This window comes from Stegodyphus dumicola, chromosome 11 (assembly GCF_044657685.1).
Source record: "Stegodyphus dumicola isolate Sdum_Otavi_A_Nest chromosome 11, ASM4465768v1".
Lineage (NCBI taxonomy): Eukaryota > Metazoa > Arthropoda > Arachnida > Araneae > Eresidae > Stegodyphus > Stegodyphus dumicola.
The window spans coordinates 67,654,887-67,670,085 of NC_140778.1; the positions used below are offsets into that span (position 1 = coordinate 67,654,887).

General features: G+C 35.2%; 1 protein-coding gene across 1 annotated transcript in view; it reads left to right on the forward strand.

The window, feature by feature from the left end:
• The window catches only part of LOC118184215 (uncharacterized), a 76,737-nt gene that overhangs the window by 32,796 nt on the left and 28,742 nt on the right, over positions 1-15,199 (forward strand). The window contains exons 7-8 of the mRNA XM_035353851.2: positions 3,369-3,464; positions 8,828-8,926. Of these exons, the coding sequence (XP_035209742.1) occupies positions 3,369-3,464; positions 8,828-8,926 (195 nt within the window). The remainder of the gene's footprint in view (positions 1-3,368; positions 3,465-8,827; positions 8,927-15,199) is intronic.

The window sequence follows — 15,199 nt, forward strand, 5'->3', positions numbered from 1 at the left end:
AGAGAGTTTTGCAGAAATCGAAGAAAATGGTAGTCAGACGGTGCAAGGTTCGGGTTATATGGTGGATGCATCAAAACGTTCCTAACAATTTCCGCCAATATGTTCTAAGTCATCAAAGATGTGTGTGGCGGCGCAATGTCATGATGGAACACAACTTCCTTTCTTTTGGCCAATTCTGGTCGACATTTCTGTATTGCTTCGTTCAAACGGTCGAGTTGTTCACAGTGCAGTGCCGAATTGGTGGTTTCCGCAGGTTTCAATTTATGTGGCACCCAAACATTAAGCTTCTTTTTGTAACCTGCTCTTTTCAAATGATTCCAAAATGTCATGTGGTTGATGTTTAGTGCCTCTGCTATTTCCTCACAGCTTACGTGCCGATCATACTCCCCCAGTAGCAAAATTTCACCGACTTTTCCAGTGACTGGCCGACCAGAGTGAGGTCCATCTTTGGTATCGAAATTTCCGGAACGGAATCGTGCAAATCACTCCTGGATCCTTAGTTCACTCACGGAATTCTCACCATACACTTCACGAATTTTTTGGCATGTTTTTGAAGCCTTTTTACCTTTTTCATAGTAAAAAAGCATCGCACAACGTATTTCTTCAGATATCTCACTCATTTTCAAGTCAATATATCTTTTTACAGAAGCGAATTATTTTTACAAACAATGGAGGCAGAATATCACCTTTTAAGCACACGTTCGTTTGAGACAATCGGGTGAATGTTGCCAACAACTTGGCGATAAATGAAACAACACCATCTAGTGGCAAAAAAAACGCGGAGACTTTTTATATGACCCAGTATTTTTAAAAAAGACTAAATAATATAGAACCTGCATCAATGTATGCATATATCTCGCACTGTGAGAAAACAACGGTACCTAGAGCCATTTAGTTTTGACTAACATGTGCCTCTACCCGAACATGGGCATCTGGAAGGCAGAATTTCGAGTTATGTTTCATATTTTTGTAAAATTTTAACAAATTTTTGATTAACAAATTCAACGATTTCAAAGCGGGCAGTGGCAACACTGTTGGAAATGAAACATTTTTATATTCAGACTGTCTACCGGAAATTCTAAAGACACGGTGTCTTTAAGTATTTTGTTATATTGCTGTTGAATTGAATTTTATGTGGTTTAAATGCGAAGAACATGATATTTAAATAAATAAACGTGACACAGAAAATGTTAAAAAAAAGGCCCTTTTAAGCAGTAATATAAGATCTGAAAACGTGCAGATTTTCTTTCTTTATTTATTTTTAAGCGCAAAAGGTACGTTAGTCTCGAATGGGTTGTTAATCACGATATGGTAATTTGCTTTGAATAACAATAAACAGAGTATCACTTTTCAAATTTTTGCCACGAAGTATTATCTCCCTGTATTACGGTTCAAGAAATTACATAATGAAGTATCTACATGAATATATGTATAAAAAAAGGTGCCTGGTACCATCAAATTTTGAATAACGTAGTCCTCCACCCAATCATGGCCACTTGAAAGCCCGAATTTTGAATTTCGAACAATATATTTCATATTTTTATAAAACTGTAACAAATTTTTAATTAACAAACATTTAAAAATTTTTTTCTCTAAGCTTTAGTTAATAGGAAACTTTTTTGGGTACTTTTCCATTTCGCCGGCGCAAATCTCGCCAAGAAGACTTTATTGGCGACAACATACAGTATAAACATAAAAACGTTAACAAACGTTAGTTCCAAGAATTTTTTATTTTGAAGGCATAAACATTTTAATATCCTTTAAAATTTTGTAAAAAGCCAACAAATAAAGACAATAAATTTGTAAAAAGACATTAATTTAAGAACTTACTACACTTTCGTGGTTCAACATCCTGATTCGCCGGTTCGTATCACTTGACCCCAAGTGATCTCATCTCACGTAAACTGGACTACAAAAATCCAATTCTCTCAGTAATTATCTACATTAATTTCAAGTTAAATCTTGATTTGGAATGCAAGCATTATTTCAATTCGTTCGAATAGCTTACTCAGAAATTATATAAAACCGCAGTGCTTTACTTCGCTAGTGCAGTTTGAATTAGAATTAACGTATTTAACCCTTGACTTTGCCTTTTCTATTTTGCATTTTAATTGACTTAATTACCGCGAATGGCTTTAGGGCATAAAATTTGACTAGCTGGTAAACATTCTACATAATTGTGTGCTAATATCGAAAGAAAGAATCAGTCTGATAAGAAATGGCTGCGACTTGTTTTCAAAATGAGGCGGTAAAGGTTACCATCGAAGATATTCTGTTTGGCATCAGTTGTACTATTATTGGCGAGTTTATCGCCTGCGCCGGTAAAACGGAAAAGTACCCTTTTTTTTTTAATTTTGAATAAATTTGCTAATTCCGAATTTTTATCCCAAAAGGCACGTTAGTCAAGAATGGGATATTAGTTTTGAAACGGCATTTGAGTCGATTCACGATAAATGCCCATTTCATTACTTTTCAAATTGTTGCCACCAAATATTATCGCCCTTTGTTATATTTAAAGAAATGAAATAATTTAGAATCTGCAGAAATGTTTGTATGTTTCTGGCATTGTGAAAAAACAATGCCATCAAATTGTAAATAACGTAGCTCAAATTTTTAATTTCGAATATAATATTTCATATTTTTATAAAAGTTTAATAAATTTTTAATTAACAAACTGAACGATTTCAAAGCGAGCCGTGGCAACATTATACAGAATGAAGCATTTTTTTATCTCTAGCGCGTGAAACAGCCCGTCAGAAATTCTAAAGAAGGGCTGTGTTTAAATAATTTGTGATTTTGCCGTGGAATCGAATTTACGTGGCGCCAGTAAAAATACAAAATGTTAATAATAAAAAGACCCCCCCCCGAAAAAAATTTTTATAAATCCATCTTAGTAATGATATGATGAACTGAGAAAAGACTGAAAAAAACAGAAAATTATATGCCAAGATTATTAGCGCTGCATCGGGAACTCTAAACGTATACTGTTATACTGCTTTAAAAATGTTTCTAACTATTTTGTTGAATTTTATATGGAAAGAAAATTATCTTAATTATAAAGCTAAAAAGACAAAAAAAAAAGGGGGGGAATTTATAGTAACGGCAGACTGCGAGTTCAGCAACTGCGTCAAAAACCTTAAAAAGCCCTATTGGACGACCGTTAAAATCCGAAACTTTTCAGATTTTTTTAATAAAAAAATCGTTTTTGTTTATATATTTTTATCGTTTACAAATATTTTATGACTAATATAATTCTCCTGATTTCTTATAAGAATATTCCGATTTTTTCACTTTTGTAGATTCGCACTTGCACAAGCAATTGTAGCAAACCGTAGCATGTACATAATTGGCTGAATTTTTATTTGCAGAATGCGATTGTGGACCAAATGGAGATTGTAGTTATTGGTACGGTAAAAAATGCAAGTGCCATGAAGGATACGCGGAACTTGAAGGCACATGCAAATGTAAGTTCCTATTGAATGTTTTTGAGTTGTATTTAATATCTCATTTTATGTTTTGTCTTTTAAATGTATTGAAATTTAAAGGTGTCTCGATGTAGCATAAAAGCGATTTGTAGTGCTGGAAGAATACGGAATTAGCTCTATGTATAACTTTAAAATTAAGAAATTCATTACCATATTTCTCTGCATATGTTCCCCATTTTTTAATTAAGTTTATCGTTCAAAAATCGAAAGGTTAATTATGTGAGTAATTTTATTTCCAAAAAACGTGGTTACAGTAAGAACGTAAAAATGAAAGCATTTGATGAAAACACCCCATGATATTCTGGTACAGTTATATAAATTTTAAGTTAAGCTATATATATATATATATACATATATATATAAGAAAAATAAAAAAATATGTAAAAGATTAAATTAGCAGCGTTAATTAATTTCTCTTCTCAATTCTAAAAATAGTAACCCCTCTCTGCACTGCGTCATTTCGAGAAAAATCTATGTCATATGACTCTTACGTAATTACGATGATGTAAATGGAACTAAAACGTAAGCAGCCAATAATAATTTTACAGCAATATTAACTCGCCAATCAAAATGCTTTGAGAACCAAAACTAACTCAGTTTGACTTAAGAGTTCATCCTAAACATTACGCACTTGCTTTCCACGCTTTGGCCTATCTACACAGCTGTCTGTCTGCTGCTGCTTTCTTGCTGCAAAGTTATAAAAAATGTAAGCCTTTTGGAACAGGCACATTTCATGTGCCGACTTGTGTGTAGCTGAACATAAAACTGAAGATTTAATCTGCCTTCGCCTCCAATTTCCTTGTCATTATGGATCAACACCTCTACGGCACCGAAATTCCTGCTCCTGAATTTATTACATATATATTGCCTGGATTTCATTTAGACTTATTTTATCGAATTTTATTAGAGATATATTTCTCATTCAATCAATCCATTCACCTTGTAAAAGTGATTCAAATGTAAACAAATGGCGACCTCTTTAAGCGTAGTGCCACTTAAACATTTAAATTGCTGATAATTCTACAAATATTGCATGCAGATTATGCAGCTTCAGCGAAAGCAGAAAACCGGAATATAATAACAACATAATTCGACCACTTTTAAAGCAAAAATTGCACAATTTTCCAACATATAAGAATGAAAATACTAAGTCCACCGATTAGCACCCGCATGTACACACTTAGCAAGTCCAGAAAATCCACGGCAGTTAAATTTTCAGGCAGACTCCGCCTATCTTTACTTTACCTAACACAAGTTTCTGTCTATTCTAACAGCGATTTTTAACAGTCTTTTGATTGCTTCTTTGCTTAATTTTAAGTAGTTACTAACAGGATACTCTTTCCCCGTACAACAACTTCCAAGCTTACATGTAGACTTTACGAGGCTCTTAGCCGTCTATTCGGCTGCGTTCCCGGAGCAGGGTGGAGCAGAGGTTTCTACCAGGAAGATATCACACTGTGAGGCTAAGGCCAGGTCAGTGGTCTTCCTTGGTGGCGCTCACTCACTCACTAAGTCCACTGAGCTGGATAACAGAGCGAAAATATGTGTACTTTGGCGGGGATCATTGCAATGAAGAATGGAGGCGCGCAAGTACATGTTATAGCAATTCTATATACAAAATCGCAATGTTCTACGGCTACTCGTTTTGGGCTATGCGAGATACATACATACGTTCGTAAGTAGAGACATCACGGAAAAAACAAATCACTTCTGAATCCATTTTACAATCCGTTTTGGAAAAAAGAGTCCTTTATTCTGTCCATGTGTACAGATGTCAAGCAAAAACATTGCTCAAATGGATTCGAGAGCGATCAAAATGGATATTTTCATTGAAATATGATACTGGAAATTTTTCATGATTATAATGTAAGATTCCTGCCTTTAAGTTAAAGCTGAAAATGAGGAGACTTAAGAACTGGTAAGCGAATAATCGCTTAGTTCAGTGAACATAGAGCAGAACTCAAGATTCAATTTACTATTCAAAATAAATTTAACAGACGACTCCTTCTTGGAGTTTACAGTAAAGCCTCCACTCGGGCTTGAACTCAGGAATACTAAGAAGTAAAACTTAATTAAAAGGATGTAGCCGAAGTATCAAGGTTCTAACAGAGTTGTACCCTTAACGCTAACTAACAGCAAAGCTATTAAGGGCCTAAATTACTGCCGTAATAATATAGAGAGAGTAGCCTGAAAGGTGAACGCGCGCTGCTCTGAATATCTGGCTCTCTAACGAAGTCAGTAGAATTTCAAAGTTAAATAATTCTCCTCATTTGCATTTGACCGCGATTCTGAAAATATGTTCTGGCCGGAAGTGGTAAGCTGAAATTAAGAACAGACAGGAAAGTAGCTTTAACTAAAAACTATCTGTTAGAGAAACGTAGGATAAACCTTACAATTTTCCCGACCAGACTTTAAATACTCGCAAAATAAGGTCTCAAAACAACCTTGTTTAAGATTTTAAAGTCTAAAAACTTCCTAAAGTTAAATCTAACACTTCCTAACACTTTGCATTACATTAGTCCTTTCAACTTTCCTGTTTCTGGCGAATTTTACACAAAATCTAAAGCTAGACTAAAACTAAGATAAAAGATTTACAAATTATTCTCCTTTTTTACTGGACATACATCAGCTTCTTCTTAAGTTCTGCTCTCTGTTCACTGAACTAAGCAATTATTCGCTTACCAGTTCTTAAGGTTCCTCCTTTTCAGCTTTGACTTAAAGGCAAGAATCTTACAACAATACTCCCTTTATTTCGTAGAAGAAGGTAAAAAGAATCATGGATATACTACTGACAAGTATCATAATATTATTTCGCTAAAAGACACCTACATTGCAATAAGAAGAAACCGTAATATTAAAATTACAATTTTGGATGATAACTGAACCGGTCACGTCGTGCCGCTGCCCGAGTTGTTTTGTAAAGCAGAAGAGGTACCTCGCCTGAATGGGTCTTGAACTCAGTTTCGAAGGACTTAGGAGGAGAGAAGGGCGTGAATAAAAAGTCCGGACTTCAATAGATCGAACACATAACTAGCAAATAATGTTAAAATCAGGAAACTAAGGTGAAATCATGTGTTTGAATGTTTCTAAAGTGTAAGAACACCTGCCATGTCGAGTACCTCAGTGGTGAATCTGCACAAAGTAAGTTATAAGTAAAAAAATATGATGCGTACACCACATGACTTCCTTCTACGGAATATTAAACGTTTTCGGGATAGACGATAACCACGTACGGTTTTGGAGGTGCCATCGTGAATCGCAGAATTCCAACCACGCTGTTGCACGACACACTGGCCGCACAACACGAGTAATAGTTTGCGGGACACAGCCTGTGATAGCCGGTTCACTCTAATTATGGTAGGTGAAACCTTAGCAAGCCAGCGTTATGTCTATGACATTCTTCGTCTCCAAGTGAGATCTTTCCTAAATGGTCTTCCAGGGACGATTTTCCAGCAAGATAAAGAGGTTATCACACTTGGTTATTCAGCCTTAGCCAAGGTGTCTGCAATCTCACTGCCCAAGATGCCGTCCACTTTTTTGTTTTACTTTTACGCTGCAGAAGAGGACTGCTGACTCTAGGGCTAAAAAAATTACTTTGCAGCATTATTGTCCTCCTTGCACAAGCGATCTAATGCTGCTGCGCCCCCTCCGCATGAAAGCCGACAGGACAGACTGCTACAAACATATGGAGAATATGAAGTTCACAAGACTATTTACAGCAATGCATAAGTCCTCGCAGGCTACACAGTCCTGTCAGGACTAAGCGATATCACTGATGGTCAATGCATTGAAGTTGCCATTAGAATTACTTGCTATATTGAATGAAGCAATTATGATATTAGAGTTGAACAAGGTAATAATCATAATACAATTGAAGCAAAGATTGAATTCCGTTGTTACAATAAGCAGCAAAACGAAACAAGGATTATACATAGATGCGATGTGTATATAAATGTAGTACTATTGAACACACATAAAAAACAGCATGTATGCAGGTACTATTGAAGAAAGTGTTTATACTACTAATGAAACTTTGTGTAATGAGGCCTACTGTTGTGCTTTTGCTTTGCAGAGTGTCATTACATAGTACTACAAATCATAGAGACTTATGTTGTTCTGAGAAAACGGTGTGCATAGCTAATGGTTAATTTCTGTTCGAGCAAGATTCCAAGTGCTAGGTTGCTCTGTCAAGCCCAGTTACAGCTGAGTTCTTTGTTTCTCAGCTTTACTTTGGCTATGTTGTTCTTAATCAAATTTTCCGCCCATTGGGTCCGAAATGGCTGGCTTGGTTTCTTTTGGTGAAGATGAGCAGTGTCGGGGCGAGAAAAGAGATAGTGATCTGGGTCTCCCACAGGTATCTGTTTTACTTAGGTGGAAGTGATGTAGATAAGATTCAAAAGGACCATGACCTGTGAAGTAGTAGGTAGATGCCATCCACTGTAGGTGAATCTGATGAGGCAAGGAAAGGTGCCTCCGCTTTTTAAAAATATTCACTCTTATATTATCTCTCACATTATGCCAACAGCTCAAGCTGCTATCAGACAGAATCCAGATTTCTTTTCCATCAGTAAAGGGATTAACGCATTTAGCAAAGGTCCCTTCTAGACGGGACTTTTCTGAAAAACGAGATTCTGGTAGCACTGGTTTAAACGGGAGGATTCCTAGAAAAAAAGCACCGCCTGAAGCGAAGTCCCGCCTAGCTGCGGAAACGATGTTGCGGCTAGGCGGGATTTTTTCAAACCTCACGGAAAATATCTGTTCTGCTTCTCTCCAAAGAGCCAACTGTATCGAGAAAAATGGTGGACGTTTGTCTGATGTCATAATTCATACATAATTTCCATAAAATATACTTAATGTATAAAAAATTAATCAAAATTAAATTATTATTACAAGAGTTATCCGTGTTTAATATTAGTAGTTCTTATTTGGCCCACCCTGTATTTTTAAGAAATGACGGTAGCTGGACTTATTAAAATAATTACAGACATTTTTCTTTCCTATGATAAATCTTTTAGGCGTCTGACCGCTAGAACGGCTAGTTTTCAAAGAAATAATATAGCAAATATAAAAATAATATGGCAACCCATGAAACTCCAGCGATTGTTCTAAAGATATGTTTTTTTAAAAATATTTTGCGCTTTAATTTAAGTGACATAATTGCGAGAAAAGCTAAAAAAACAAAAAACGATGTGTAGTAGGAGAGAGTTCAAGAGCAGACTGGTAACTTGCTCAACGAAAGCATACAGAAGAGTAACAAGTCTGCGACTTCAAAATCCGAATCTTTTCATATTCTCTTTCTTTCTTTTTACGATTATTTAATTTTTATTTATTTATTTTTCCAGCTTGTAGTTGTAAGGGTGGAGTTTGTTCATTCAGCACCGAAGGACAAAGGATTTGCAAGTGTGATTATGGGTACAGGGAAGTCAACGGAGAATGCCTGGGTAAGCTAAAAACCTGAACATATTTTATAACGTCTAATTAATGAGAGTTCAAATACTTGTAATAAAGTTTTAGGTGTAAAATGTTTTTTTCGTTTATAATGTGAGCAAAATGCTGGCATACAATTTATGAGTTACTATGTAGAGACATTAGATTCTTTATAGCATAAAAGGGGATTTTCAAAATCTTTTTTTTTTTGTTTTTTTTTGTTTTGTTTTGTTTTGTTTCATAAGCTATTAAGGTAGGGATAGACATCGAAGAAGTGCTTAGCATCACAAACAAACCACATCGTTTACATTTATCGTAGTCCTGTATCTTAAACTTATCGAATTATCCTGGAAAACGCCCATGTCCGGTCAGAAACTGGTAAACTTCAAAATCAGATAATATTCTTTTTCTTAGTCAATTCTAAGTGTTTCAAATAACGACGTTTCTTTCAGAAGTATTCCACTGTAACTGCCATTGCTTAAAATAATAAGAACTTTCGTTTTATTTTAATCTTCAACATAGAGCGTCCCCAAAACACTCCCCAAGTCAGCCTCTTTTGAGAGCACATCCGCTCGCTCATTACCGGTACTTTGATACTTTGTTAGTTACTCTGGCATGCAGCGGGAAATACACTACTCCTGCTATTTCCAGATTCCTGAATGAGTCCCCTTAGGGCTCTGACGTATATAAAAGTCCAAAGATGAAGCTTCTCTAGTTGAGATAGCCTTTTAAAAGAAAAAGAGAAGTGAAGCTCTGAGCTTCGGTGATCAGCAAGCCATGTCTACGGCAGCTGCGAAAGCACAAGGACTACCGTTACACCACGAAGGAGGGAAAAAATCATACAGGTTGCCTTTCCTTGTTACAGTCATTGTCTGATCCGGTTTCTAAAAATCCATTAATTAATAAAATGAAAGAAAATTTTAAAAATATAAAAAAGAAACATTGTATTTTGTTACATTGGGTCAAAGCTCATGTGGGCTTTACCGGCAACGAGAGGGCGGACGTGCTGGCTAAGGAAGCGGCCATGGTGGAAAATGAATGTTTTATAGAAATCTCCGATTCAAAGAAAGATGCAATTACAGTAATGCAAAAATATTATCTTGACAAATGGTCGCAACAATGGAACAGTTCAATAAGAAATAAGGGTTTATTGAAAAATATAAAAATAACTCAAAAAATGACAATATATAATGATATAGATGCAAATCAGTTTATAACAAATCATGGTACATTTCCGGAGTATCTTAGTAGATTTGCTAAGATATGATTTCCGGAATTTCGCGACATACTTCGTAACATACTCCACAATGACGACACACTTCGTAACATATAATCTACCATGATTATATGTTACGAAGTATGTCGCTAGGAAATTTCATAACACTTAGCTTGTAATTCACCTGGTTCCGCAGTGCACTTCCCGTTTGAGCGTAAATTAACAGAAAGTGTACGACTACAAATGAAAATTGCAAATTTTGAAAATATAAGTTATAATAAATTATGCAACTTTGCCAAAGAGACTGTCGGAGTTACTAACGGTAAACGGAGTGCATGTGATGTTTTCATATAATCAAAATTTTAACTGTATTAACTAAAAATGGTCTTTTATTGTATTTTTATTTGTATTTTAGTTCGAATTTTATAGAACTGATTTGGATTTTTTACTTGTAATTTTATTCCTTTTGACTTATTGAAATACTAATTTTACGGCTTATGATGTCTTATTCTATGTATTCTTATTTCTTTTTATTTGATATATGTTAATTGTGTATTTAAAGTTTGTGGTTTAATGTTGTGATTTTGCTTGAATTTTGTTTTGTGGTGAACTTAGAGGCGACCCAATCAAGATCATGCGGTCTATTTTTAGACCAGGTGGATCGGGTCGTATTCCTCTCATTCGTACCTTATAACGATTGCGTGCTATATATTCCCTGTAATTTCAAATAAGCAGATATTTACGGTATAGGTATGTTATACATTTTCAGCAAACTAAGAGCAAGTATCCTGGTTGGCATAGTGATTAGCGCTGCTTCATAGTTGGATCCGGGTCTCTGAGGCATGAGGGCACTTAAAGTACATGGCGAAGCAAAATTCCACTCGAGAAGGTTATGATAGGCGAAGAGGAGTGGAAGACTGTCAGATCCGTCTCTCGGACGCATATAAGCAAACTATACATTGCTAATGCAACCACATGGAACTGACCAGTGACAGACAACGTAAGCATCACCGTTAAATGCCTCCACAATGACGATTTTTAGAAGTTTGCATTATGCTGATTATATGTTACGAAGTATGTCGCTAAAATGGAGTACAAAGCACCTGGCCGAAGATGATTCAGTTGCAGTCTGTTAAGAATGCATAAGCAGTTTCAGTTTGAGTTATGATGTCTGTCATGATTGGAGTTTCTAACTCTGGTGCAGAAAAGGTTGCCCTTCTATTCGGCACTAAATACCGACACTACTACCGGTTTTCTGGTAACCCAGAATCGACTCTGTTTCCCTAGTGTTATGACAGACATTTTTTTTTTTTTTTTTTTTTTTTTTTTTTTGTTATGTGCCAATGTTTTTCTTAAGCTTAATCTGATTGGAACTCCTTACTTTAGTGATCGAGGGCTACGTGGTTTGTAATACATGTAACACCTACTGCAAATCATGTATTTTGAATACTAGAATTTTAATTGACCTTTGGCATTCCTTAGCTGGCTGGTTCTAATTGATGATTGTCCTGTCACTTCCACAGAAAGTATCTCTGGCAAAATAAATATTCGTTTTTCTCGTGATTTAGAGAGAAAGGATAAGGAGTTATAACTAATTGGTGTATAATGAAGGTTTAATTAGCTCTCGCTATAAATGTCAATTTTGTACGCAATAAATGCGTCTGGTTGAGGGCGAGTTTCGTAAGCAGAGTCTTGAGCAATAGTTGTTTTTGCAACGTAAGATTTCAGCATGGTTTTAGGCAAAGCTGCTTTAGAAACATTACTTCTTGACGTCAAAAAGACTGCCTAAAATATTAACGGGCACGCTTATTGTAAATTTTTACCAGAGTTTGTTAACGAGAGCATTTCAAAATACTTCTAACAATACTTGAACTTAAATAAACATGTGGTATTATCATTGTGGGCGGAGTTAACGCTGATATTTATCTGGACTGTTATTGGCCATATTCAAGCAATTTTCTAACAGTTTAGGGCCTACTTACATACCTTCCGGGAGCATATAAGCATTCTGTACCGCGCCACGCACATAGAGAAAAAATCCCTCCTCGTGATTGGATATGTCTTCCGATAGCATCACTTCCTCTACGCTTAAACGCCTTAACTTTGCTTAGGCTCAAGGATATACCACCATACCGTTTGTTTATATTTTGGTAACAGTACCGAAAAGATTATTACGTGCGTTGTATTTCTGTTGCTATGAGATTTTACTTCTTACAACACTGTAGTGTGGTGAATTTGATATAAAAAATAGTGTTCCCCCCCCCAGAGAGGAAAAGTATTATTTCTTCTTGTGCTAAATCCGTAAATGTGTATTAATATTAAATGCAGAGACTTTTTAATAAATGTATTCTTAATTAAAAACCCTTCATATTATAGGTGTGGTGATTATTAATTAATTATTTCCTCTTCATTATATATTTATTGTCTGCTGATGCAGTCTGCGAAAGTATGAGACAAATCAGTTTTCGGAAATATCAAAAACGACGTTGGGAGCTAACGTTACACAAGTACACAGTAAAGTTACACAAGTACAATAAATTCACAATATTTATAATGTCTTAAAAAGTAAAATTTATTTTTTAACTACAGTTTGAAGTTAGACTAACCTAGATTTGGAACAGAGAAATAGACGTACGTATTTTAAATTGAACAATATTACTTTATGAATATTGCCCATTTTTTAATGTGTAACATGTTTTGTACCTTTGCATAAAAATAGTATTTGTCAGAGACAGAAGTTTCAACAGGAATCCATCTGCAGAACGCTGCAGCTAAATTTTTTCGTTTCAAAGGAAACAAACGATAGTTTTAACGCTTCCGTGTCACTGATGCGCGTTATTCAACAAAACAAAATCATAAGAAACCCCGCCTAAACGTCATTCCGCCAAGAGAATATGACATCATCTGAAAGTAAGTCAGGTCACAAGTACGGATTTTTCCCTATGCGTGTGGTGCGGTACAGAATGCTTATATGCCTCCCGGGATATCCATCTTCAAAACTGGGTGGAGTTGGATAAAATCACACTGTCACTTCCAATATTCCCAAACCCCATGTCAAGGACAGGCGGAATTCTGCACCCCTTACCTTGATAAAATTCTTCGACTAATTTTCATGTTACTGTCAGACAAATTACACAACGACAAAAGCTTTCAAAAGCAGTAACTTAAATATCAAGGACTGTAACCTACTACTGACATTTGCCGTTGTACTTCAAAGGCAATAACTTAAATATCAAGGACTGTAACCTACTACTGACATTTGCAGTTGTACTTCAAAGGCAATAACTTAAATATCAAGGACTGTAACCTACTACTGACATTTGCCGTTGTACTTCAAAGGCAATAACTTAAATATCAAGGACTGTAACCTACTACTGACATTTGCAGTTGTACTTCAAAGGCAATAACTTAAATATCAAGGACTGTAACCTACTACTGACATTTGCCGTTGTACTTCAAAGGCAATAACTTAAATATCAAGGACTGTAACCTACTACTGACATTTGCCGTTGTACTTCAAAGGCAATAACTTAAATATCAAGGACTATAACCTACTACTGACATTTGCAGTTGTACTTCAAAGGCAATAACTTAAATATCAAGGACTGTAACCTACTACTGCCATTTGCAGTTGTACTTCAAAAGCAATAACTTAAATATCAAGGACTGTAACCTAACTACTGCTTTTACTTACCTTGTACTTTAAAACATCTAAATGGATAGGTGCTATTTTGCAAATGTATTAAAAAATGCAGAGCTAAAGTTAATTTTTAAAAAATTCTGTATTCAAATACTTTTATATTATGATGTTATGGTTGAATTTATTGTAATATGTTATTTTATTAAAATTTAGCATAAAATATATCCATGCGCTGTAAAGTATATTTCAGTTGTATCTAGAAATCTCAAATAGATTTAATTAAAATATATATATATATATTTCAGTGACGAATGGAAGAATTATAATTTTAGAATCTAAATGAAATGTTTAGTTAACTTTTATATAAAACAATTTTTTAACTCTGACTGAAGTTGTTGTCATTAACAGTGCATCAAAATATTTACTTCCTTTGAGCAAGAATAAAAAATCTGATATGGGCACCACATGACTGCCTTGTAATATGGTCTATTAAATAATATATATTTTTTGCTGCACTTCATTAAAATTTATTTAATCGACTTTCATTAGAGATATACTTCTCATTACACCAATTCAATTCTTACTTCGAGGTAAGGCAAAAATGCATAAAGTCTTCAATTAAAAAAGAGTAAAATGCAGAAATATCTTAAATACAAATTACAGTTAAAAACTACTAAAAAAATCCTTTTTATAACCAAAATTTGAATTTCTACGACAAGATAAACAATTCGTCCAACGGGCAGGAAGGTAAAATTTTCGGTGCACAAAATTGAAAGTTAAATTTCGGTCCCATTAGTCAAAAAGCACTGACATTAGTGTATAAAGTGACTATTCTACTACAAGTGTCAAATGTAAAAAAAATGGCAGCTTCGTTAGGCTTGGTACCACTTAAACAACTTTTAAATTGTTGAAAATTCTACAACTATAACATTCAGATTAATTAAATGCGTAAAAACCTTAACCAGAAACTTAGAACAATATAATTCAATCACTTTTAAAGCGAAAAATTCACCATTTACCAACATATAAGAATAAAGAAAGTGAGCTCACCGAGCCCAGTTAATAGAGTGAATACACGTATATACATATATTTACATACTTTTGGTGAGGTCAATCGCAATGAAAAAGGGAGGTGCACAACTACATGTTATAGCAATCTCATACATAAAATTTCAATGTTCTGAGGTTAGGTTAGGTTATTCAATTACGGTAAAGCCTCGATGGCTATCTGCCTAAGGGGAGGGATGTCTTCGTGGAGGACTTTCTAAGGGAAACTGGCTCGCATACACGTTACAGATGGGGAAAACAACGAAAACACCCATGCAGCCTACCCGTTCGCGGGATTCGAACCTCGGACCGAACTACCAGTGTTCAGCGACTTTACCGCTCGGCCGCTGGTGGGCTCGATGTTCTGAGGCTACTGGATTTTGA